Source organism: Phoenix dactylifera, chromosome 13, assembly GCF_051530095.1.
Source record: "Phoenix dactylifera cultivar Ajwa chromosome 13, Ajwa_hap1_PhDact_Kaust_v1.1, whole genome shotgun sequence".
Lineage (NCBI taxonomy): Eukaryota > Viridiplantae > Streptophyta > Magnoliopsida > Arecales > Arecaceae > Phoenix > Phoenix dactylifera.
The window spans coordinates 22,302,936-22,329,056 of record NC_143202.1 but is presented as its reverse complement, the minus strand read 5'-3'; the positions used below and the strand labels follow the sequence as shown (position 1 = coordinate 22,329,056).

The 26,121-nt window shown below is 36.8% G+C and overlaps 2 protein-coding genes across 2 annotated transcripts in view; both read right to left on the bottom strand.

The window, feature by feature from the left end:
* Positions 1 to 1,885: 1,885 nt before the first annotated feature.
* On the bottom strand, positions 1,886 to 12,321 carry LOC103697396 (26S proteasome regulatory subunit Rpn7). Its single transcript, XM_008779242.5, has 8 exons — positions 12,021 to 12,321; positions 11,806 to 11,920; positions 4,190 to 4,280; positions 3,948 to 4,093; positions 3,633 to 3,852; positions 3,446 to 3,554; positions 2,586 to 2,754; positions 1,886 to 2,272 (listed from the first exon to the last, which is right to left on the bottom strand). Exons 1-8 carry the CDS (start codon positions 12,154 to 12,156, stop codon positions 2,098 to 2,100), a joined length of 1,161 nt encoding a protein of 386 aa, XP_008777464.1. The 5' UTR covers positions 12,157 to 12,321; the 3' UTR covers positions 1,886 to 2,097.
* A 2,970-nt stretch (positions 12,322 to 15,291) lies between these two features.
* EMB2423 (telomere length regulation TEL2 family protein) overlaps positions 15,292 to 26,121 on the bottom strand; it is a 28,535-nt gene continuing 17,705 nt past the window's right edge. Inside the window, exons 7-13 of the mRNA XM_039130898.3 lie at positions 24,039 to 24,315; positions 23,225 to 23,439; positions 23,052 to 23,150; positions 22,455 to 22,969; positions 21,560 to 22,323; positions 21,283 to 21,481; positions 15,292 to 15,784 (exon numbers count right to left, since the gene is read on the bottom strand). Of these exons, the coding sequence (XP_038986826.2) occupies positions 15,629 to 15,784; positions 21,283 to 21,481; positions 21,560 to 22,323; positions 22,455 to 22,969; positions 23,052 to 23,150; positions 23,225 to 23,439; positions 24,039 to 24,315 (2,225 nt within the window). The 3' untranslated portion in view covers positions 15,292 to 15,628. The remainder of the gene's footprint in view (positions 15,785 to 21,282; positions 21,482 to 21,559; positions 22,324 to 22,454; positions 22,970 to 23,051; positions 23,151 to 23,224; positions 23,440 to 24,038; positions 24,316 to 26,121) is intronic.

Genomic DNA, 26,121 nt, shown 5'->3' with positions numbered 1-26,121 from the left:
TAGTCTGATAACAAAACAACTAACCAAATTGACTTCACTGAGACAAAAGCAAATAATGCAATAAAAAAAATAACTCGAACTCAAATGGACCCAATCCGGATCTGACTCAATTCGAGGACTCAGGATCATCTAAATGAAAGGCTCTGATGTCCCCATCATATAGACTCTTGAAGTCACTGTACTTTTATTGTTTCACCATTGCTGTTGGTGGTTAAGATGTCGGTCCACATCTTTAATATATTCCTGATTAGAATTTCATAATCTTCTCGCCAAAAAAAAAATGTTGGTAGATAGTATACATTTTCAAGCTTTTTTTAGAATCATTTTAAAATTTTTGATAACCAATTGCCATATGAAGAGAAGAGGGACGGTGTGGTGCAAGCACATGAAGTCATCAGAGGACAATAACAGTACATGCAACAAGCATAGGCCTATGCAAGCAACTAATGATCCATTATATGGATTTGCCACAAAAGGAGACTAAATAGCACACAATTTGGTCATCTGCTGAGGGATATAGAAATAATCGCTAACACAGTAATTATGGATATTTTTTCACTTAAAGTAAAATAAATAGATCATGGACATTTTTTGAAACTTAACCCTCCTTAGTTCCAAACCAAACATATACATGAATTATTTGCATGCGATTTGCCAATCATGTACAATGCACCAGAGACAATCAAAATAAGCTACATCTTTCTTGCCTCGGAACTAAATCCTAAATAATATCATTTCAAGCAAAGCATACTTATTTCCTTAGCTGTTTCACATTATTCCTGTGATGGAAAGAGCCACAGACTTCTCCAACTTGATATAGTAATGCAATCATTTCATATTTTGAGTAAGAAACGAGCTGTGCTTTTTGTACCATCATATAAGGGCTCGTATCAATCCATGTAGTTCTCTAAACCAGTTTCTTCATAAAGCAAACCAACTTCTATAAGTTAACCATCATATATATTATCACTTGTATTGTTATATACATTTCTCTACATAAATTACCATGAAAGAAGACAAGTTCAACTTTGCCATATACATATCCATTTCCATTCAAATAACTCTAGCTTTTGCATAATCACCTACCGTCAGACCTCCATTGTTTAGTCTAAAGATCTACTCATGTCAAAAATCAAAAAAAAAAAAAACCTCTTGCACAGTAATCAAACCAATCTCTACAAAGAAACCAGAAAAAAATCAATTTTCCAACCACTGACCTTTTTGTGTTTTATGGAATTTTAACCACCAACCCTTATCCTCATACATCTGAAGCTTTCACAACTTAGAAATACATCTTCTGTTTCAAGTTCAATATTCAGAATAAGACATACCTAGTTAAGAGTTTGACATTATTTTGACAACCAAATTCTTGAAAGGGAGCTACAAAGTTAAGATAATCATCACCAATCATCACTTCAATTTGTTGGACATTTATCTGATCATTGTGGGATAATTAAGGGAATATTGATTTACACAAGTTTTGACTCTTTAACACTTTTAGTTTACAACCAACATACTCTCTGGAGGAGCATATCTGAATCTTTCAACCACATTCGTTGATTCACATGCCACTACGGTAAATTTGCTTGATTGCATAACCTAAAATATTTTTCATTTACTTCATATTAATTTTCGAACCTTGATTTTTAGAAACAGGAACAAATTCTAGACATTCAGACCACTTCATAATTGTAATTAGACTGCATTCTTGGAACCCATAATTTCAGAAACATTAACCTCGCAAGCTCCCCTTCACCATTTGTTTGGAGATGATTGTATTCTTCACAATCATTCCCTCTCGGTTTCTTTTCAAGTCATCATTTTCCACAGCTACACTAACTCTTTTCACGATAACAATAGAAATTGATAACACAAAGAGAAGCTCTGCAACAAACCTTCAAGCTCAAGCAGAAATATACCAGCTAGTACAGTTCTCATACGGTCACAGGCAATACCGCATTCTTCAGCAAAAGAATTTCAGGGGATAACAATCTCCGAAATGGGTGGACTGGTGAAAAACAGTTCTATTGAATGAATGAGACTGGAGTTGCAACGAAAAGCCTAAACTAGGTATACATTTGAAGCCAAATACCTAGTTTACAAATCTATCACACGGGAAAGCTTCTGGATTCGGTTCAATAAGAAATCCCCTTGCTTGATAGTGGCTTGATACAGAGCATTTTTGGCATCAGGTCGGTTAGTTTCGAGAACACCAGCAACTTTGTCAATCTTGCAATGAAGTTTCCCAGCTGCTATGAAACGAGACAATTCCCTGACATGTAAATTGTAGAAAAGTGAGCATTTCGAACTCTATCTAGCCAATAATAAGAAATATGTGAAGTTAATAGCTGCTCAACTAAAGGCAGTCAGGGAATTTTTTAAAAAAAAAAAGCACCAAAAAACAAAAAAGAGATCGATCTCAAAAAGGTGCAGGCACCACTTGCATTGCAACTCTCGTAACATCAGTGGGATGTGCACCTCTGTGAAATGGTCCTCTTTTTTCTTTCTTCTTTTTTGTTGAGGTCCTAGAATAGCTTAACATAAAATGCTTTGATGACGTGCAAAACTCCAGCAGATATACTTACAGATCTATAAAATCCACAGATACTCCAAATGCTGTCGCCATTGCTTGCATAGTTACACTTTTGTAGGACTCAAGGAACTGAGAATAAACAACAGTGCGAACTTCCCTCATGTAGTACCGAAAATGAGGTTGTAGATAGCGATCTAACTTTATCTGCTCAGTCAAGCCAGCTGAGAACAATTTTGAGAGGGGGGGGAAGAGAAAAACCAGTCAGGCCTTATGATTGAAAACACCATATTTGTATAGAAATTTAGGAATATTTTTCATGCAATTTTGTTTGAGAAATGCAAAAGGGCACTTGATTCTAGTGACATCAGTTGCATAAACTGAATCATTCCAGTAAATAGACTATATTATTATTGCAGACGAGGCTGGAGGATGAAGATAATGACAAAGAATTTGAACAGGGTGTGTTACATGGAGATGTGCACAAGGATTGCTATTTGATAGTTGCATGCCACTAAAAGATGATGGAAATATTCTGCACATTTTCTGAAAACTTTCATCATTCTTCAAATCTTACAATCAAAAAGCGAGTGGAATATGGGAGGTAAATGCTTCAACGAAAATGATGCTTAGGTAAGTGAGCAGCTGATATAGAACCACGAAAGTAGACTTGAATAAATTAGATGAAGCATATATCATGTGTCATCACTTCTTGAATAAAATGTAGAACCAGTCAATATGAATTAGAGGTGAATGGATGTAAATGCCCCAAAGAAGTTACTGATGGAAAATCTTAAGATCCACGACAACCTCCAGTAAACTTCCACTCCACTTATTCACACATTAAGCAAATGCCAAAAAAAAATTAATTATAGTTCAGAATTAAGGTATGTACAGTGAGATTCATTCACTTACAGAATGCTGAGAAAAATGACTTGTACTGGCAGCTATAAAGGGAGTTAAGAAACTCGGACAGATAAGGAATTTTGCCGATTACAGCAAGGATTTCTGGTGCGTCCACCACCTGTCACATATTGTGTCAGAAATTTACTTATCTTCCAATTTCAAATAACCAAATACATATGGAAAAGTTTTTGAAGACCTTTTGCTTAAGTGAGACTCTATCCAGTGATATAACGCTTGTGAGAACAGTGTAGAAGATGAATGTATCGTAAGAAAAGAGTTCATAAGTCGTAAAGGTCGATATGGAATCCAAAAATAAATTTGCTGCTTTCTTAAAATTCCTGGTGGCCATGCAGTATAGGCCTTCATATACTTTTAAACGGTTCTTCCTCTCCCAGTCACCTCCCTCCTCAAACAAGCTGTCATCATTGTACAAAGACATAAGAGAAAGGTTTGCATCATAATTCACCAATAACAAAATAGTGCCAAGTAAACTTTTAAATTACAATCTTACTTCTTAGCCTTGTCAATTGATTTGGAAATGAGATCAAAGTCCATGTAAAATAATCCAAGCTGTAATGTGTAGAAGACCAAGTCCATCTTTTGACCCACAGCAACTGTTTTCCCTTCAGTTATTTTGAGCTGCTCCAATGCCTTTTCCTACATGGAGAAATGATTATAAGCAAACATTAGTATTCAATGTAAGCAATTTTGGTATTTAGACCGTATCAGTAAATACAAGTAATACAGAAATACCTTATCACCGATCCGAATGTACAACAAGGACTTAGCCAGATGAGCTTCACGGACTTCACTTTCTCCTAGATTTTCTTCAGCATCAGCAATCCTTCACATTGAGAACATAATGTTATTTGAGGCAGTACATCATAGTGGATGAATAAAGTAATGCCAGTATCTATTTTAGGGAAGTTAAATAATTGGGGTTTAAAAAAATCACTATAAGATCCAGCAATTAGACAGCAGAAGTTTTATGTGCAGTTTGGAATGTGCAAAAACATCAGTTTCTTATAGAGAATGAATCATGATCATATGTAACATCTTGCCTACACTACCTATTCTTGAGCTACTACACCAGTTTTTCTGCACAAAATTCCTGGAGATAGCAGACTTGATAAAAGATAAGGATGGTGGCATGTAGGATTAGTCCAGAAAAATGTCTTTGTCAAATTCTCTGAATGGGTCGTTAACATTCCTTGCTGTCACAGCCCATATATTTGTTAATGTCAACAAAATGTTTACCTGCAAGAGTTGTAACCCCAGGTCCTATAGTCAAAGTGTGTGTTGTCTGTGTCACACAGAGAGGAGGAGGAGGAGGAAGCGGGGGGGGGGGGGGGGGGGTGGGGGGGGGGCGGAATCAAAAGCAACGGTGATGCAACCAGCTTCAAGGGAATCTAGAAATGGGAAATGGACCTTTTCTGGGCTACAAGGTTGTCCAAAAGTAAAAGATAATGTGTCCGCTTTCTGCTGTAACGGCAGAGGAATTTTAAGGATTATTCAAGTTCTTTTACCTTTTATCTGTGACAAGAAAAAAAATCTACAACTATTTCCTTTTTATTTCCCTTATTTTTCTTTGACAATATCCTAACAGGTGGATGCAAGGTTTGCCGTACCGGTGCCGTACTAGTATAGGCGTACCGAGTGTCGGTACGGTACGATATACGGTACATCAGGCATACCGACATTGGCGTACTGATACCGGTACCCATCGGTACGGATACGGTACGCCCGGTACCGACCGGTACAGCATACCGTGGGTGGATGAGTCTACCATTGTATATCAGATGGACATGAGAAATATGAGTTCCTAGTTGAGCTGGGGGTCTTTTAGTGACTCATATATGTTGGCAGCAGTTGTCACCAGGCCTCCTTATTGCCTGTAAGGGGAACACTGCTGCTTTGGAAGAAAGACAAAAAAGGAAGAAAGGGAGCAAGGAGGCGCATGGGGAGCCCATCAGATAAGAGATGACCTAATCTTAACTAGGCTTTCGATCTCTTTCTATAACCATCCAGGAACCCATCCTTAAGACCTAGATCACTTCCTAGAGCAATCAAAGAGCAGCACACTTCATGATGATTAGCCGCCACATGAACAGCAAGATATGAGAAAGAGCAAATCAAGTGATAGCAGATGCGGTGATAACTAGACTTAGATTTGGATATCCTAAAGTTTGAATCTTGTGGCCTGTTTATTATCATGAATTAGATTGTCAAAATTAAATGTTTCTAGAATCATGTGAAACATGATTCCATTTTTTTTATTTTTTAAGTGTGATTATTTTACTTTCATAGCGTGTGCCAGTGAAAACGATATACCCAAAGCATCAAACAATAAACACATTAAATATGATGTCTAACTTTTCTTCTTGACTTGATAAAATTACTTTTTTATGACACTACCTACTTTTGACATTTCTAGTATTTTTATCTTTGTACCAGAAAGTTAACACTCTCAAACCTAGAACCAGATCGCAAGAACTTCCAAAACTGCTGAAATCAGGATTAATTTGATGACGCGACTAGATTGAAGCCAAATCAAACCTTGACAGATTAATTCCTCCTTTTCCAAATGAATGCATGATCGATGATTAGTTCAAGGATGTTCCTGTATTTGAAAGACATGGCAGGATACTCACACTTCAGCTTTTCAAGGCATCTATGATGTGAGAAGACTGGAAATGTGGACTTGTTCAATACTGGAAAGTAAACCTAAAATTAAGTGAAGACGAAGACGAATTATTTCCTCGACCATTAACTTAAAAGCTAGATTGATATACTTTAGATAACTGCATTATGCAGAACTCGAATGGTATATCAATTGCATTTAATCAAGATATTGAATCTCAGGAAACAGTTGTAAGATAAGAGGCTTATCCCCACAAAAACTGTAGAAGGCCATAGTTACAGTCTGAGCTACAATAGGCCACTCCATGGTGCAGACCCCAAATAATGGAAGTTCAACTCTAAGAGTAAAAGTAATTGTAAGAGTGGGAACTTCAGGTTGAAATCAAACTGTATGCTCACTACTGTACATGAAACTGTTTCAGGGGGTTAGGCATGAATGATGGTTAAGTAAAATCATTAAAGAGTTTTAAGCATAATCGGATACAAATTTTTATTGACAAGCTAAGGTTTTATGGGATAATAAAGGAAATTAAGGGTTTTAAGAGTGCAATTTGCAGGTTCCTTGTTGATATCTGACAAGTGAAAAAAATAAAAGTGGTCTTTTTGGTTTAATCAAAGAAAATTTGTGTTTTATAATTCTAGGTAGCATCTTCAGTCTGGATCTAGTGCTTCAATGTTTAAGTTTTAAATATCCAAGGTCTTTCCATTTAAAGTTTAAACCAAGTGCTGGAACAAAGAACTTTATAAAGAATGAGTCATTATAGATTGATGATGGGAGCATCCTCAACATGATTGGAGCTCTAAGGGTCACAGTCGAATCCTAGGTTGAGTCCTTTTTTTGTTCTATTGAGTTTATGTCTGCTAAGGACCTTGTTATGAGGACTTGATTAGTAGGAGGAAGTGCTAATTAAAAAAACTGCTATATGGCAACATCTTAAATGTTTGAATGGATACAGTTGTACTGTCCAAGATTTAATTTCAGTCAATGTCTAAGATCATTACAACAGAAGGAAGAGAATGGCTGGCCACTTTGTGGAGTTAGTCTTAACCATGGAAGAGTGAACGAATCAAGGATAATATATAACCAAGGACTCTATGAAACATCAAAGCATCTCCAATGTAGGATTATCTCCAATAAAGGATTCTACCAAAAACTGAAGATTATGGACAATCTCCAATCAAGAATGCTACTTGCACAAATCTGGAAGATGATGGAAAGAATCTAACCCTACATGGATATGCAAAAGATTTCTTTTTGTTTCTTTTTTTGTTCAATTTCTTCGTAGTTCAGTCTCACTTTTTTGGAAGATGATATCCAATTCTGGACAGATTCTACCAAATATGAAAGAATCTTCAATCAAAGATTGTACCATGGAATACTATGAAGAGATTTAAGCTCCACTAGAATCTGAACAACTTCTGTCCCGCCTTTTTTATATTTTTTTTTATTTTCTTCATTTTTTGCAGCATTTTCCTCTTTCATATGGTATTGAAAAGCTGTAAAAGCTAAAGAAGGGAGTAAGATAGCTAAAGTCTTTCCATCAAACACATCACTCCCATAACCTTAGTTTTTAAAGCTTATCTTTGTTAATTTTGATTTTGTTAGGCTGTACAATATAAAATATTAATTTTTCTTTACATTTGCTTTCCGTGGGATTCTTTCCCAAAATAACTCACTATATTGGCTTATATAAAAGGCACCATGTCCTTCTTATACTACTCTTCCCTATTCTCTTATAGAAAAGGTGTAAGAACTCCCCCCTTCCTCTTCCTAACAAGTTCTAATGGGAGTATCAATGTCACCACTTAATGTCTCATCCCAAAATCATGGTTATAACTAACTACACCGACCAAGCTAACCAATCTCCAGAAACGTCATCTGCCCCATCACCATCAACAATTAATAATGACCCCTAAGACCAGACCTGCCAAACTCAATTGCCAAAAACTGCTTCCGTACCTATTTAGAATGCTAATAGTTCGTGCTCACTCATACTCGCTAATAACAAACTAAAAATTCAGTTGGACTTAGAGCTGCAATTGATTATATGTTCATCTAATTTAGGTAAAAAAGTGCCACCATGGTTGGTTATGGTGCTGAGCGATATATATGACCCAACAATCAAACAAACAAACATATGATTTGATAGTTTGTTAGTACGTGCATAAAATTTTCTTTGCTCTTGGTTTGTGAACTAAAGTTGTTACTTCTTCACAAGTTGATAGATATTGAAAAGGGCAAGAAAAGGAATGGGTTATATCTTAGCAAGCTAGGTATCAGCTGCCCATGATTATATTTAGTTTAGTTCAGCAAAATCCTTTTCAAAAATAACTTGCTTTATTTCAAAGAACCGATTCACAGTCCCTTATGCAGATGTCATAGCATGCAACATGCATCACAGCTGACTATGATTATAGCGACTGAAAGTTATGTTTATCCTAAATATAATCCATAGGTTTTGACATCCATGCAGATCCCTACCAAACCGTGAAGAATGAGCAAACATAGTTCACAAACCAAGTGCAGAAAAACTTTATACATAAACGTAGAAGCACACTTTATTTTATAGAAATAAAAGAAACCATGAGGCATCATGACTCTAAGTCAGCTAAGTTCTAGTTTTATATTAAAACACATGGTATAGTGGCAAAAAGTTCGCAATAATACTATAAGATAACAAATGCAAGGAATGCACAGCAGATTTTGCAGCCACTGGTGGTCGGTTACCAACAGCCAATCCTTGCAAGGCTGGTCCCAAGGATCATCTTGTTGATTGGGGATTGTGGCAAGTTGACGAGGTAGACAGAATAATTCATGGCCATAATTGATGGGACAAGACCTGATGCCTTTTACTTTACTTCCATTAAACTTCATTAAAGAAAAAGGATGGGAAAACTCGCACCTAGTTCGCACTAGAAGACAATGGGAAAACAAAATGGGAATATGACAATTTCTATGCATAAAGCCTATGGAGCGAAATATTTCGGCAACAAATTTTGTGGAGACAAAGGGAAAAAATGCACATGAAAAAGATGAAAAAAGAAATGTTGCACAACTTGCTAAAAAAGAAAATAATGAAGATAGGATTAAGCATAATGAATCTGCAGGGAAAGGAATCAGCTCTCCTACACCCTATTTTAGCTTTTATTTACCATTTAGGAGGAGGAAATAGGATACATATAGAAGAAACTAAAAAAATAAACAAAAAGAAACAAAATTTGGGGCTTGATTATCTCCACCATCTTTATTCCACGTGCAAGATAATAACCTTAGTTAAAGATCACCTTCCATATGTGGTAGAGTCCTTGATTGGATACCATGCTTCATGTGGAATCTTCTACACTCCGTCACATTAATTGGAGATCATCTTCTATAAAACGGGGAAAAAAACTAACCAAGAAAAGCTAGGATGCCATGCCCAGCCTTACATGCCTTGTGGCCATGCCATGTGACTGATGCTAGCCCCTAGAAAAGCACGATCGGAATATGAGCCAGTAAACAAGTATTCTTTGAGTTAATAAGGTTCAACAGACCAAAAATACCCTCTTTCCTCAAACCCTTGAGAAAAACCAAATTATTCCCAAAGATGCTTGCCCCTCAAAAGTCTCATATCTTTCTCCTCCATCATGCCAAATATCAGCCAGGCAGAAGTCTTGAAGCATGGCCTTCGCGCACTTCATCAAGGACTTCAAAAAATAAGAGGCTCCAATCAAGGCAGCAATCTAGTACAAGTACTAGGTTGTACACTATAGAGTGCCTAAGCAGACGAGGTGAAGGAGAAGCAGGTGTACAAAAAGGAAGAGTGGATGTTCAAGGTACAGACCAAGGAAAGGCAAGGCATTTCTTCCAAAAGATTGATATCAGGAAGGATATTCTCAAGATGGTCATTTATATCCTATCTAGATGTCCTAGTTCTAGTAAAAAAAAAAAATTTTCTTGGAAAGAAGGTTGATGGGACTCAATCTCACCCCAACTGGTGGCTCACTTTATGAAGATGGCATGAGCATGGCTAAAGTCCTCCTGATGCTTTTTTCCTAGTTAGTGGCCTAACTCAACAATTAATCAAATTAAATTTATCTACGATGAAGAAAACGTAAGGAGGTAACCTGTGGAGGAGACATCTAAACCAATGGATGTTGGAACACTTTGAGCTATATAGGCTTGGCAAGATGGAAGTGAAGGAGAGGGAGAGGTTAATGAGTTTTGCTTGGGAGTTTTTGAGATGAATTAGTTAAGAAAAGGGTATCTTTCATTCTGTTAAACCTTATTACCTTTCTTGTCCTTTCTTTTCATAGAAATTAATGACTGCTCTACACCATACACTCTAAAACTCCTTAAGGGTGTGTTTGGTGTTGCTTCTGCTTTTTAAAAAAATTCTCACAAAAGAAGTAGCCGAAGCTAGATTTTCTAGTTTCTTCTAAAAGCACTTTTGTAACTTTCTCGTAGAAGCACTTTTCAGATATCGTTACCAAACAATTATTTTTCTAGAAAAAAATTCTTTAGAAGTTGCAATAGTATATTTTTAAGCAACACCAAACACGTCTTAAATTCCCATAAATCTGTTATGCGAATAGCCAATAGGTAAAAGAAATATAATCCGCAAAATCTCAGATTTAACATCTAAAATCAACAATTGCCTTTTCTTTTGATTAAAAAAAATGTGTTTATTAAATATAGTGGTGAATGGTTGCTAGATCTTGTTTTCATGATTTCATCGCAATAGTAGGGCACAGATACTGATTTCTAGTGATGGCCTTCTGCCTTCTGTAGGAGGAGTCTAAATGCCCCTTATAGTATACATGGTCAATATGCAAGTCATTGAATAAAGGCACTAGAAATAAATAGGCTAGGAGTTAAGCATCAATTAGTTAGAGGAGGAAATTTCAGCATCATCGTATACACATGTGCCCAATTATCAATTTAACGGAGGTTTGCTGATTTATTGACCATTCCATATCAAAGTAAAAGAAAATTTATCTCCAACATTAGGCTCCATTAAATTGCTAACAAAGCAAAAGAAATGACAGTCTGCTAATGAAATTTTGTTTCCAACATTTGCAAGTAAAAGAATATTTCTGGACGATAAATAATTATAAGGGAAAAGGAGTCAAATATTTATCTAAGCAGCTAAATTTTCTGGCACCATTCAACTGCTGACTTTGACTAGAAAATAACAAATAGCAAGTGAATCAAATAGAAAAGGATAAATATCCTGGCCACTTTCTTTACTTCCATAACTCTCTTTGTCAAATAAAACAAGAAAAATTTCTCAGCTTTTTCATTTCTTTTTATTTTCTGAGAAACTAAACTAAAAATAGTGTCTTTCACCCGCCTATCCCAATTAAATTTGCTCCATTGCCACAATCTCTTTCGGTCCAATCAACGCGATAAGAGATCTTTCTAGGAGATCTTTCTAGGATTCGTAAAAGACATACTCCGCAGGCATCAAAATTCAATTTTTCAGAGCAATCATAATCATGCTACCCTAATTCATTACCTTAATACAATGACAAATATTTTAGGACATTTTTTCCTCATAAAACTTTTAAAAGAAAAGCCAACATCTTTCAGAGTTCACATGCATTACGAATTTATCATACAAACAAACATCTGTTTGGTAATCACCAATCCGTAAATTAAACTAAGAAAAAATTACAAAAAATGCCAAAGTTAAGAAGAAAAATTAGCCAAAAAAACCAAACCCTAAGGTAGGGAGAAGGGATCTTACTTCTCGTCGAGCTTCTTGAGCTCGTCCTCGATCCTCCTCCGCATCGAATCGAGAACCCCGGTGTCCATTTCCAGCACCGATCTGGCGGCGAGCGACTCGTAGAGCGGGGCCATGTCTAGGGTTTCCACACGAGAGGATCCGGTCAGTGGCAATATCGGCAAAATCAGGGGAATGGAAAGGGGAAGAACCGGAAGAAGGGTTAGACAGGATGTTACCGTGATCCATGACGGCGTGGAAGACCTCATCGCGGAGGCGAACCTTGTCGATGTCGTCGACGTCGGGGTGGGCGAGGAGGAAGAGCTTGTGGGCGAGAGCCAGGTGCGGCTGCTGACTACCTTCTTGCCCTTCCATCTTCTCCCTATTTACCTTCTCGCTGCCTCAACCCTTCCTTCGCCTTCTCTGCCTCCCTCTCCTCGACGATCTCTTGTGCCCTTTTCTTTCGCTGCAGCCGACTTCGGCCGCTTTTTATGTTTTCGTGCTGCAGGAGCTGCCTGCCACGAGGCTTTCTTGTGGGCCGAGAAATTAGTTTTCATTTGCGATGATGTTTCATTTGCGAGGATGTCGGCCCAAAAAGCCCGTACAGATAGGTATCCGTTAATCAAAAATCCGGGTTTGGGTCAAAAAAAAAATTTCCAATAAACCACTGAGTTGGGTCGGATTTGAATCTTGAAAGCTAACCCGTAGTTTTATTGGATCGGATTTTGATATAGGCTAAGCCATATTGAAAGCTAGAAAACCGACTTAAGTAGTCATGCAGTACATATACATATACATACATGCATATATACATACATACACACACACAAACATACATACATGCGCGCGCGCGCGCACACACACATATATGGTTTCTATCTGCCTCTAGTACACAAGAAAAGCAAAAGCATTAGCCACCAGATACCGGCTTTTAAAAGAGTATTGGATAGTAGTTCCTTTGTTTCATTCGTAACTAAGATGGCAATGAATTTGCACTAAGGTCTCTGAAGCTGGCTAAAGGCAAGCAAGAGCAACTTTTTTTGCTGAGTCCTATCCCAAGTTTCTGATATTGCTTTCCATTCATTTTTCTTTTTTTTCTGATATATATATATATGTGTGTGTGTGTGTATATATATATGTGTGTGCGCGCGCGCGCGCATGTGTGGGTACATATATGTGTATTTATATATGTGTGTATTAATATATATTGCCACATATTTAATATATTTTCGTGTCATATTCTTGTCCCAGTTGAATAATAGTTCTGATTTACTATGAGATGTTTTCAGACATAGATGTGCAGTGAGAATAGGAAAGATGGTTGCCTAATTGCAAGTAGTATTTAGATTTCATGGATGCTTTCTGTGTCTTTTGTCCTTTTTTTTTTTGCTTTCTTTTTTTAAGTTTTGATTGCCGTTACATGGGAGAAAAGATTTCAAATGATGTTCTCATCTGATAGTTGGACAAAGTTCTTCAGTGGGGATAAGTATATCTTATATTTTTAGTCTGTTGTTTCTTTTGTTCTTTGTTCAGTGCTCACTCTCCTGAATACAATAGCTTTGGAACAATATGGTAACAGGGGATTTATACGAAACGGTAGGAGAGGAATTTGACAAGAGGGAACTGCTTTAAGTTTTGAGAAGTAGGCAGCTTTTCTCTCTTTCTTGTATTGGTTGAATTGGCTTCGAGTTTATTTCGTAATTTGCAAGCCCACAAACTATTGCGGGAGCTCCAATTTTCGGCCAGCAAAGGAACTTTTGATATTATATTTTAGTGAAGAAAAGAGATACTCTGTAGTGTGTTGCACTGGTTGCCACCAGTGTCAAGTAGGTAATGCCTTATTCACTGCACTGAAGAATTGGACCTCCAGCGCAAGTAGATAACCGATATACGAGAAGAGAGCATTGGATTTCCTCTCCAAAATCAGTTTAGCTGCTTTTTTTTTTGAGATTAAGGGGTGCTAATCTTTGTTTTTTATTCTGTATTGATCTAACCTATGGCCTGTGGACTGACTTAAGGATGTCAATGGTATCCATCTCCAAACCAGATGGAGAGGTTTTAATCGAAATTAAAAAGGAATGGTTTTCAGTTTTGATTTCAATTTTGATAAATTCTCTGATCCGAACCCCACCGAAACCAAATCCAAAACCAAATCTGAGACTGGCCCTCAAACTGAAAATACCCGATGGTTAATACTCTTTATATTTTGTATAAATTCAAATTAAGAACTTTATGAAATAATCCAAACCATCCCATACTCCACTCAATAACAAAACTTTAACTTACATATAAAATTTTATAAAAATTAATTTATATTATAAAATTATAAAAATTATTTTATATTACAAAAATATATGGATGATAGCTTTAATTTAGTTATTTATATGTAAAAATTCTGAAATGTATAAAAAGGGTTAAACAGTTTTTGCTTTTCCGGTTTAAATTTTATGGGTTTTTTTTGCGACAGTTATAATTTTTTATTTCAAAAAACGTCCTGGTTAGGGTCTGGTATTTCACTAACTACACTCAATCCACCCCATTAACATCCCTAGACTAATAATCCTCTTGCTTAAATAGCAAGGGATGATACCATTCAAACAAGCACTCAACTTAGCTAATCTTTTATATCAATGTTGTAGATCCATCATTTTTGCCATGGGTTTTGAGACAGGAGTGATTAAATATATATTAGTTGCTCTCCAACCTTGGTGTAGACGAGGGCAAAAGGTGCAACCAGAGAAGGCTTCAGCTCTTACAAGAAGACCGTCGCTAGTTACCCTTTGTGAACCAAAAATAGCTGTGGAGGAGTTCATGTAGGATTTGGTTTCATGGGTGTTTGGCTGTCTGGTGCAGCGAGGGCATTGTTATTCGTTGTGAGCAGCTAAAGATGCATGCCATGTCCGCATGCATCTTTCTGCTAAACCATCACACCTTTCTGAGCCAAGCAGAACATAAGAAATCCTGCATTTTGAGAAATAATTAGTGGAATGCCTATCCCTTGCTTTGTAGCTGCGTCAGATCTTCACCAAAGTTCCATTTAGGTCAGTCATCCAATCATCACTCATTATGATGGTGATGATTGGGATGATATTTATGATTATTATCATGATCACGACGACGATCACAATAACAATAATAATAATAAAGATGCAAATGAATAACAACATTAAAGCAGGACGTCTTAATGGAACTGACAGGGGTGTGACATTAGTGCTGTTTTCTTGTGATCCAAAAGAAAAAAAAATTGTAGGCTTTGCAACTCTAAAGCAATAAGACACAACCCAGGACTTGGCCAGCAACATGAATCCTCATCCATTAGGTCTTATCATTAAATGCAGTAAGAATGTTAAATGCTTTGGAGCTTTTTATGTGAAAAATGCATACATCACTGAAAGTTTAATACCTAAGAACTGATTTGTTGGAATTAGAAAAATCTAAATCTGAGTAGTCACAAAATCAAGAAGGAATTAGAAAAATCTGAAGATCCATCGTCATCATGAGCCATATGTCTTTCGAGGTAAAAATAGGCTGTATATGTGCTGCATGCCATTTTGCAGGTTCACATACAATTCAATGACGACGCGCAAGAATAGACTCACCTAATGTGAGATGGTCACTTGTGGTCATCAAAAACAATAAGATCAACTGGCAGTTTCATCTAAACCTGTGACTACGTGTCGCTTGAATCATGATCAGGCTTCATCAGTGGGTTTACGTATGCACTTGAACTTCATTTCTGGGTGATGAATCTAATTTTCTTAACTTACCATAAGAAGCTGAGGTCTAGATGAGATCAAGAGTAAAATAATCATGAGATGCTATTGCATATGTACAAATCATTTAAACCTCAGAATTCAAATCCCATGTTTGAGAAGGGTATTATGATGTTATCTGTCTTGGAAGGCAGAGGACATGTTCGAGCCTTGTAATTTTCAGCAGATTCGAGTGCTCGGGATGTCTGTAGAGCCATCTCAGCATGGAGCTGGAGACATGTCATAGCCATCTGCACATATGATAACAGTTAGCTTTAGGAATGAACAAACTCATGCATGTGGGTGCATAATGATGACAACAATTAATCTTATGATCACAACCAATGCATGCGAGCACGTATGCACCAACAATTTCAGTCTAAGAAGATATTTAAAACAAAAACAAATAATTTGATAACAGCATGTTCATCGAATAAAGTCATAGTGCTAAAGCACATGCTATTTCATCCACATGAAGATATCATACCACTGATCATGAGATACACATCCATAAAACAAAGAACCGAATATAAACCCATTTATTAAGTTTTGGGAAAAATGTCCATTATCAAACTTGTAGATGAATTGGTTAGGAACTCTAAAAGCATGTGATTCTTGATTTAGAAATTATCGACATTGTTAATTATGATCAATGATGAGGATTCATACATTTGAAGGGTAAGAATGAATTTTCATTATTACTCGAGCACGTTTCCAGCACGAGGGATAATATAAGGGTAGTAATTTTTGATCCAGACCTACCAACCTGCACGAACCCACCTAAAATGGATGAGATTGGGAAAGAGTCTTTCAATTGATTGGGTATGGGTTAGCCAGACTAACATGATTATAAATAGGTCAATGATGGGTTTAGCCCTCCAACCCAATGGGTGGCCATGGGTTTGAACAAACCTTTAAAATTCATCCCAAAACCTCTAGGATAGTGGTAATTAGGTGATGAGCTATGGCCTAGCAAAGGATTGGTTTGGATAATAAAAAAGACTACACAGTTAGTGATTAGAGAATAAATAAATTGAAAAAAGGAAGAGTGAATGGCATGTTAAAGAGCCAATTTTAATTTTTTTTTTCAGTTTTCCTGGTTTTCACCTTATTTGTACACAAATCCTAAGTCCCTATCTTTGGCTATATTTCATTTTAATCTACTAAGATATATAATTGACAATATAATGCTAATTGGGTTTATAGGTTTGGTATGGGTCCATATAAAATAAATGGGCTGAGTATTGGTTTGCATATTTCCTCTGATTATGGGTTGGATATGGTTTGAGGACTTTTTGACTCAACCGAACCCGATCCATTGCACCAACCCCCCTACAAACATAAGAATGTCCTAGAATGGGAAACTGATAACTATTCCTGATGTATTCCAACGAACCAAATGTGATCTGAAGGTTTTCTTCTGTTAAAACAAACTTGTTTCAAAAGGAGGAAAAACAATGAATGAGTTAAGCAAGTACAATTTGATAATATCATTCACTAGAATAATGCTGATGTTATAATCCAATCTTAATTCTCAATATGAATAATTTGGTAGGAAATTTAAAGTGTGAAATTATATACTCCTTTCTTGAAATTTTCTTTACAAGGATATCTTGTCTATGCTGAATGATGGAGCAACCTGAGGTTTTTCTTATGTTAAAACAAACTTGTTTCAACAAGAGGAAAACACAATGAAAAGTTACAAGCAAGTACAATTAGATAATATCATTCACTAGAGTAATGCTGATGTTATAATCCAATCTTAATTCTTAATATTGAATAGACTGATAGGAAATTTAAAGCATGATATGATATATCTTTTCTCGAATTTATTTGACAAGAATATCCTGTCAATGGTAAATAATGAAGGAGCAATGCTGAGGTTTTTCTTTTGCCTTTTAATTTTTTCTGATAGTAACAAATCGTTGATCCTTAAACTGATCTGAGATCCAAATAACATGAGGAATCTAATAATAGATTGTGCCAAACAATTAAACACGAGATATTTTAGAGAGACTACCAGGAAACTAACATGCATGAAAGAAATTACTTTGTCATAGACTGCTGAGTACCATGAAGCAATCAAGGACTAATAGTTCTATACCAATCACAAACGAAAACAACAAAAATGACTTGTATGAGCAAGCTTAGCAAGAAGCAATAAAGCAGGCGAGGTAAAGTATACAGTGCCATGTTATAAAACATTGGCATGGTAAAAATGCCGAGCTGGTTGACATGTACCTTTGTCTTAAGTTAGCAAAGATAGAGTCCTGAATACATAAGGGGCAAAATCTACTTAGAAACCAAGCACGTACCACGTTGTAGCTTACTGGTTGATATTATATGGTACATGGTTATACACACACACACACATAGAGAGAGAGAGAGAGATCTAGTCTCATCTTCGATCTTTTCTGAGGTGGCAAGAGAAACTTGCTCATGAACTTTGTTTTCTGGATTCAAAGCAGAGAATTTTACAAGTCAATGTAACAATAACTCCTCATTATAAATAGGATATCTGGAAGTTAGTTATTCAACAATTCCTTTCATTCATGCTTTGATTTCATCAAGCAGGTTCATCTCAATATTGCTTCTTATTTGCATTATCAATGCATAGGCCCAGGCTTTGTATGAAATTGGAGTGATCCTATAATGGTATCTGAATTTATAAAATCTTAGAAGTGATTTTTTTCTATATCCGAGCAACATGGAAGAAAAGAGGATTTTAGGATCCTAACACCCCCACGACCAAGGAAAAAGATTATGAGATTGGTAAGGGATCCATTTGACAAGAGTAATTGGTGTACTTATACAAACTAAATAGAACCTTGTTCAGCTCGAAGTCCATCAAAATTTCTTGCAACAAAACTCTCCTATCTCTTTCTTCCTAGAGGAGTCCTCCTCTAGGGAGAGATAGGAAACCGTGTCATACTTTTTTTTCCTTAATGGAAAGTATTTATTCCATCTAAGTTCCTACCATAACAACCATAACCATCAAGCCTTGCCTCAAATATTTGCGGTTGGCTTCATGAAGCCTCATATTGCCAAGCAGTTCTATTTAGGGTAATATCTGATGGTATTTTGAGTTATTGTGGTTCCTTTTCACAACTTCCATCCATGTTACTTTAGGTCTTCCCCTCTTCCTACATCCTTCGACAAATATATTCCGAGATCATACCAAGACATAATAACTTATGTACCTAAACTCTAAAGCCCCATCCTTCTGACTGCAGGAATTTCTTAACATGTAACTGAATATGGTTTCTCTCTTAGACTTTTCCATCTCACAATCGGATCATCAGTGACCTTTGCTCTCTATAACCACCAGCCCTGCATATACTATACCATGCACTCCTAAACAGATCCTTATCCTAGTTATTTTCTATCGGTAAGGACTTCATTTGAATGGCCCAAATAATGCATTTGAATAATACAATAAAAGAGATACATCATGTTATGGACTTTGACCAAACCTAGACTAGGATTTCCCACCTTGCCTCAACTCCAAATACACTTGGAGCCAAGGTATGCGGAACCAACCGGAACCGGTTGGTTCGGCCTGTACCAAACCATTGCCGACAGGCACCGGTACGGTACAGCCCGCACGCGAGGCGCGACCACGCAGGCTCCAACCCGCATGGGCCACTTAATGCCACAGAGTAGCATTAAGCATTTAACGCGTCCGCGTGCGCGTCTCCGGTTCGGTACCGGTTCCAACCGGTACCAGTGCTCACCGGTACGTCGGTACGGTCGATCCGGCGAACCTTGCTTGGAGCACATTAAAAGAGCTAACAAAAGCAGAGCAAATAGGATCTCCAGCATGGCTCAAAATAGGGAAGCCTAAAGATATATGAAAGCAAACAAAAACGCTCTGTCCTCTATGTCAATAGGCAAAGTGCATGGTCCTATATACTACTTAACAACATGATATTACTACCACTTCCAAAATCCTTTTTTAATAATATAATGTTATAACTCTCAAGTTTCAATTGATCTAATCTATGTACCTACTAGTATTTGGCATGTAATATGCATGTTATTTACCAAAGAGAAAAGAAGACTTAGAGTGCAAACGGAAAGTATTAGGTGGAGATACATGAGCCCACCCCTGATATTTGGCCTTATATACCGAGCATTTACTTCCTCCACTATCAAAATCTCTCTCACCTCAAACCTAGCATCGTCCATGATGAAAATTGCAACCAGGCACATATTTCCTTTCTCACTACTCATTCTACTAGCACAAGAGGAAGCACCACAATGAACAGAAGATCAGATACATTATCATAATATTAAATTGGACCAAGGTTCGCTATCTCGATACCTACTACCTAGTGTTGCTACACCCTGTATGGGGGTTGGTTTGGCATACCGAGACTCAGTGCGCCCCTCGTATGGACTCTGTTCAATACTAGTAAGGAATGATACGCCCAATACACGGCAATATGCTCAAGTACAGCAAACCTTAAACTGGACAATTCAATGGTCAGCGTAAAGCTTATCAAGGGTTATGCTACCTAAAATAACATTATTGTAGAAACAATTTTAGAATTAGATGCCCTTCAAGATATGAAATGTTTCATGTTACATGAGCTTACAAATAAAAAAATTCACGATATGATCCAACATCTTTTGCACCAATTTAGCAAGCATGGCAACAACAAATTGTTATAACTTCTAGCTGCAACACTTGCTCTAGATATGATAGAGACACCAGTCCTTGACTAGAGTACTGAACAAATTCTCTGAAACCAAAGATGCTAAATCCATCATATCAAATTTTTCAGGGCATCTGGACCAAAGAAATAATGTGAAATTATAGATGAAACATGCTATTAAGGGAACACTTTCATGCATAGGAGCAAGGAAGTGACAACCCCAAAGAACAGCCTATCAGCGATGTGCCAAACAACATGGCCAACTCATGAAAGAAGCACATCATGTAGACTTAGATAATTCATCAAAAATAAAGCCAAATAAATGTAAGTTAAGACCATCTATGTCTCATGATAGCACTCTTTAGCATTTCACAACCGTAATATTTTTCTTCAATGTGATGTAGTGATCTAGTGATTAGAAGTAAATAAAGAAATAATGTTTAGGATTTTTTTTGAATCATTCTATGTCCCTGAGATTGCATTTTACACTCCTTTAAAAAGAATAGACAAAGCCTGCAGAATTAGTGTCAACCTGCATCATGTCCAACCCAGTATCTTAGCCAAGTGGAAGAATTCTTGCAACATATAGAAAACAAGGAAAATTTGCATGATGATTTTTTTACAAGTTCAATCTACAAGATTTTGAAATAGAAAGGAAAATAGTATATGTTTGACAGATGTCATTCATGCGAGATAATGATTCCAGAGCTTGTGATATTGCTAAAGAAAATCTTTTTAGTGTCAAAAGGTAAATGCAGTAACTAAACCAAACTTTTAAAGCAGGTGTACCATGAAAGGCAGATGGTTCTTGCAACATAGTGTCAAAGCAAGACGTCGCAAAGCTTGGACGACAACACAATATACACTTTAAGTCATATTTTCCAGGTAGCATATGATAAAAAAAAAAAATATTCGAAACATCGCTTGCTTATCTTCATCTATCAAATGCTTCGCTGCTAATAATATTTATGAAAAACTTCCACGGTATTAATACTTGCTTGTGATACAAAATCTGAATCAAAAAGAAAATAAAGATGGAAACAGTATATAGACAATATGCAAGTCTCTATTCGGGTCTTAATAATACTTACTGATGAACATTCTGTATCAGGGTCAGCTTCAGCAACATGAAGGGCCCATGTACGAATCCACTCGAGCCCAACAGAAATCTCCTGATTGCCTTCAATTAAAGCAGATGCGACATATGATGGATGTAAAGCTACAAGTATGCAAGAAGCTGCAAAGACAACAGATCTCCTGACATATGCTTCTGCATGATGTGAGACCTCCCTGGCACAAACACAAGCCACTATTATAAACATTGCAATCAATCTTGATGCACCAATAAATTATTTAAGTTTATGGTACCTTGATCTTATCATATCAAGAAGGGCAGGGGCCAAAGCTGATGCTTCTGGATGCATAGCCATGCATTTCATGCAAACACCAAGCATGTAGATTAATTTTCCAAGAACAATAAAGTCCCTATTAAGCAGGTCTACTCCATGTCTTCTTTTGTCAAATCCTTGCATAGCAGGGAGCATAAAAGCAGCAGCATACAAAGGAAATCTATTTTTTGACAATTCCAGTTGGGAATCTTTTGCTTTCCGAAGACTCCATATACGTGATTTTCCCGACTTTGTTTGACCAGGTCTAGAAGGAAGTTCTCTCTCATAACGATGGGACCAGCTTAAAGAAGTCCCTGGTTCTGCAACCTCCTTCCAAGGACCAGCTCCAGGAGGCCCTCTGCTACTAGGAATGAACCATGGTTGACTTCCAGAAATTGTAGATATCAAATCCCTCTGCTGATGTTTTGTTCTTATGATTTTAGAGTCAGCAAGCTCTTGTGCTGCCTCAGTCATGACATCAATTATCAGAATACGTTGACCGATATCCACATTTGGTGAATATAGTAATTTGGCCAGAACATCCAAAGATTCAAATGGGCACGTGACAAGTAATGCAACTAGCGCCTTTTGCCTCTTTTCTTCAGCAGAATCCTCCTCTCCTTCTATTGTCATGTCTGAGCAACGTACATGAACAAGTGCTTTAACAAGATCACCTGAATTATGCCGGAGTTCATCAGGTGATGCTCTTACAAGGTTTTCAGCAACATCAAGTGCTCTTTCCACCTATAAGTAGGACAATGTAAGAAATTTCGCAAAAAAAGCTTCCAATTGAAAGTCCTCCTTTTATCATGACAAATATTCCAGCACAGATACTATCACGACATGAAAATTTTAACTATGGATTAAGAACTTACACCATCTGGGTCATCAGGTTTTCGTAATGCTGCAGCAATCTCACCCAGCTGTGAGAATTTCTTCTGCAAATCTGTATCATCATCTAACAGATCATATGGCTGTAATGATGAGTCACTTGAAGTCTCAGAATGCCTGCTTTCATCATCTTTTTCCTCTTCATCCCAGATGTGTTCACCTTTTAGTGTAGCTGGATCGATAACTTCATCAGGATCTACCAACCTAAAGTCTGAAATCACAGCATCACTGTGGACAGTTTCATATTTCATATCCTTCTGCTTTTTTTTATCAGATGCACGTTTCTTTTCCTTAGATAAAGAAAATTTATCTATAGTTTCATTGTTATGAGAAGCAGCTGTTATCTCTTTCTTTTGTGATAAAAGCCCAAATCCCCAGTCAACAGTCTCACAATCATCATCAAGGTAGAGAGGATTTTTAGGATCAACAACTTTGGAGAACACCAGTGCAATAGAACTAGCCATTTTTCGAACTAGATCGATGGGGCTCTCCAGTCTACCTATCAACAATGAAAATCAAATGTTAAAAATAAAGAGAGGCTGTCAGGACAAAGTTTACTTGATTTAGAGACAGAATACTACAGCTAACTCCTTGAAGAATGGAATGCAAGACATCCTTGGTAGTCTCTAATTCTTCCTTGGACATTCTCTCTATGCATAGACCAACAGCTGCAGTTACATCTGAATTTGACATAAAGGAATACAAATACATGATGATTAAATGTAATGAGAATGCTAATGGCCATAAGGGATACAAGCTTGCTGCTCCATGGGAGATGATTGAACAAACTCGCGTCTGGACCAAATGTTAACCAGACGTTCCACTGTATCAAGAAAATGTGATGTCTTTTGACCTTCCATTCGTGTATCAGCATTTGGTGGGCATTCGAAAACAGAAAACTGAAGAATCCATCTCAGGCAAGCGATGGGAAACACTTTCCAGTGTAGAAATTTATCAACAAAAATAGCCCTGAAATAAACAAATCAATCAATTTAAAGAAAAAACTGAATTAGATCCTTCCTGAGAGAACAGAACAAGAAAACTTATAAATTTCTAGCTTCATAATTTTCAGCAACAGGAGTTGTGGGTAATGACATAGAGAAGAGCTCATAAAACATAGCTATAAAAGACATGAAGATACGGGAGTACAATAGTCAAAAGTGAATTTCGCAGATGATATAGGCTCAAGTTAGCAGTTCAATCTGAATTCAAGTTGATGCTAAATGTGCAAAGAGGAAAGCCAACTGATGAGCTGTGTATTCAGTCAGAATTCACTAGGCATGGGAAGCACACTGCAAAATTTTGTCACCATCAATTAGGAAGTTTGTATACAGAAGGCAGAAATTTGTATTCATGTAGAGATACAATAAAGGATTTTTTTTACATTGTTTCAAGAACAATAAAAAAGATAAAAAGAAATTTAGAAAATATTGTAATTCATGCTGGCTGACGTATCATGTAATATTTTGAGTAGTTTACTTCATCTATCAATTGAAAGAAAAGGGAAACAGCTGATATGCAATACTAAAATTCCTATTAGGCATAGAATCTGTGGAACGTCAGCTCACCTCATTGCAGCTTTTTGTTTGAAAGCCCGACTAAACACCAACCAAAGCATCCAATAAGCTTCTACATCGCTTACATTTTTAATGGCTAGCTGGCGCAGCAACTCTTCAGACAACCTTTCCACAGCATATTGGTCTTTGGTTGCTTCGATCATGTTTAACCAAAACTGGGATTCGGGTTTGGATTCAATCGTATCAGGAACTATAGGATCAACATTTGATGATAAGCAGCTACGAACATGATCAAGAATCTTAGGTATCATTTCAACTAGAAGAACATCTGAAAACAAATATAGCATTAGTAAAAGAGTAAGGAATTATATATTACCATCTAAACCTCCAAAAGGAGAGGATAATGCACTGAATATTTTAAATATCTAGCCTTTCTAAATTTAAAATACTGGGAAGCTTAAGAAATAAGTCTAGTATAGGGATGGGAGCTGCGCAAGTTTTTTCAGGTATCCGACCCTTCCCGAACCCTAATACGACACGTTTAGCAACACCTTATAGGGTTCGAGAAGGGTTTGGGATTTAAAATTAAAACCCGTTAGGGTTTGGGATTTGACCCTCGAGTACCCACTACCCGAACCAGATTATAATACACACACACACACACACACACAAAAAAAAAAAAAAAAATTTACGAAAAATATATATACAATAGAGGGGTGAGGGGATTATGGACTTAATGTTGTATTATGGATTATGGTTGTTTGTTCAAGTCTGAATTGGAAGTTTGATGTATTACTGATTTTTACTTGATATTAGTTACATTTAGGTTATTATACAAAAGCCTTTCCCTCTGTCCACCCCCCCCCCCCCCTATTTTTATTTTTTCATAATTTCGGGACAGATACCCAATCCGACCCAAATAACCCAATCCAAATAAAGATTAATCGGGCAGGTTCGGGTATCCAATAGATTTATTGTTTTTTGATGGGACAAGTTTAAGATTTTTGGGCAAATTTTTAATCAAATTTGGGATGGGTTCAGGTAGTAGGTTTTGAGATGGGTTGGAATACGGGTAGGGCAAATTTTGCAGGTACCCTACCCATTGCCATTCATAGTCTAGTAGCACATCACAAGTCAACTTAAAATAAGAACACCTCATCTATAATCAAGTAAGGTTAAGTGAATGTGGAGAATGAAAGGGTACATTGAAGCCAAACCACGTGGAATTGACTACAATCATCTCTTACTTCGATTGTTGGCTTCCTTTTGTCCACTCTTACAATACATTCCCAAATGCAAGGAAAAAGGGGGAAAAAGATTTTCATATATATGAGATTAGCATCATGAGGAATTTTGTCATAAGCTGCACTATGTTTCATCTCACTTCCATTAAATTAAATTAGAAAGGATAGGCCAATAAACTTTTTTCCATATATGCTGAGATCTAATCTCTTGATAAATGCAGGAATAGAGGTTTTGTGTAAATCCTGTACACTCATGATAGAATATTTTTAGATTCCTATACACCTAATGCCAGACAGCTGCCAACAAGCCAGAAAACACAATATGTGCCCCTGTGACACCTTCGTAAGTCCAAATACTCAGATTCATTATAGTTCCTCCTAAAATACACCAACCACGCCACGAATAGGTTATTTATGTTGCCCTCCCAAAATTCCTTGCATACAAGATACATTTTCTAAACAAAAAAGAAAAGAAAATTGATAAATAAAATGGTGGTTTGTCACAGTTTTGACATCTCTATTGGGAATCTGTCATTGTTTAATCCAATCTGTCCATTTTGGTACTTTGGTGTTTTTTAATTGATCCCTGTAAGATTCTGTAAGTACCAACACAACAACAGAGCCTTGCATTTTTTTACCCAGACACTCTTAGGACTTGTGGGTTATGTTCCTCATTAAAATAATGCTGCATTTCGTTGGCTCATCTTATTCTTGGCCACCAGATGGACATTTCTCTTCATTATTTGCTTCATCTTATGGCTCCTTTATTCTGTTTTTGATTGTTTGTTTGCAGCTTCTAGACCCTGGTTTTAAGTTATTAGGTACCTATCCAAATAGAAATTATAATTTCACCCCTCCTTTTTCCTCTCTCACTGGGCTCTTCCTTTTTT

Bases quoted from the DNA above. Each gene is read 5' to 3' on its own strand.
- LOC103697396 (XM_008779242.5), bottom strand. From the start codon at position 12,156: ATGGAAGGGCAAGAAGGTAGTCAGCAGCCGCACCTGGCTCTCGCCCAC. The intron at 11,921-12,020 runs GTAACATCCTGT...TGGAAACCCTAG, and splicing joins CCACGCCGTCATGGATCACG to ACATGGCCCCGCTCTACGAG. The intron at 4,281-11,805 runs GTAAGATCCCTT...CTCAATGTGAAG, and splicing joins CTCAAGAAGCTCGACGAGAA to GATTGCTGATGCTGAAGAAA.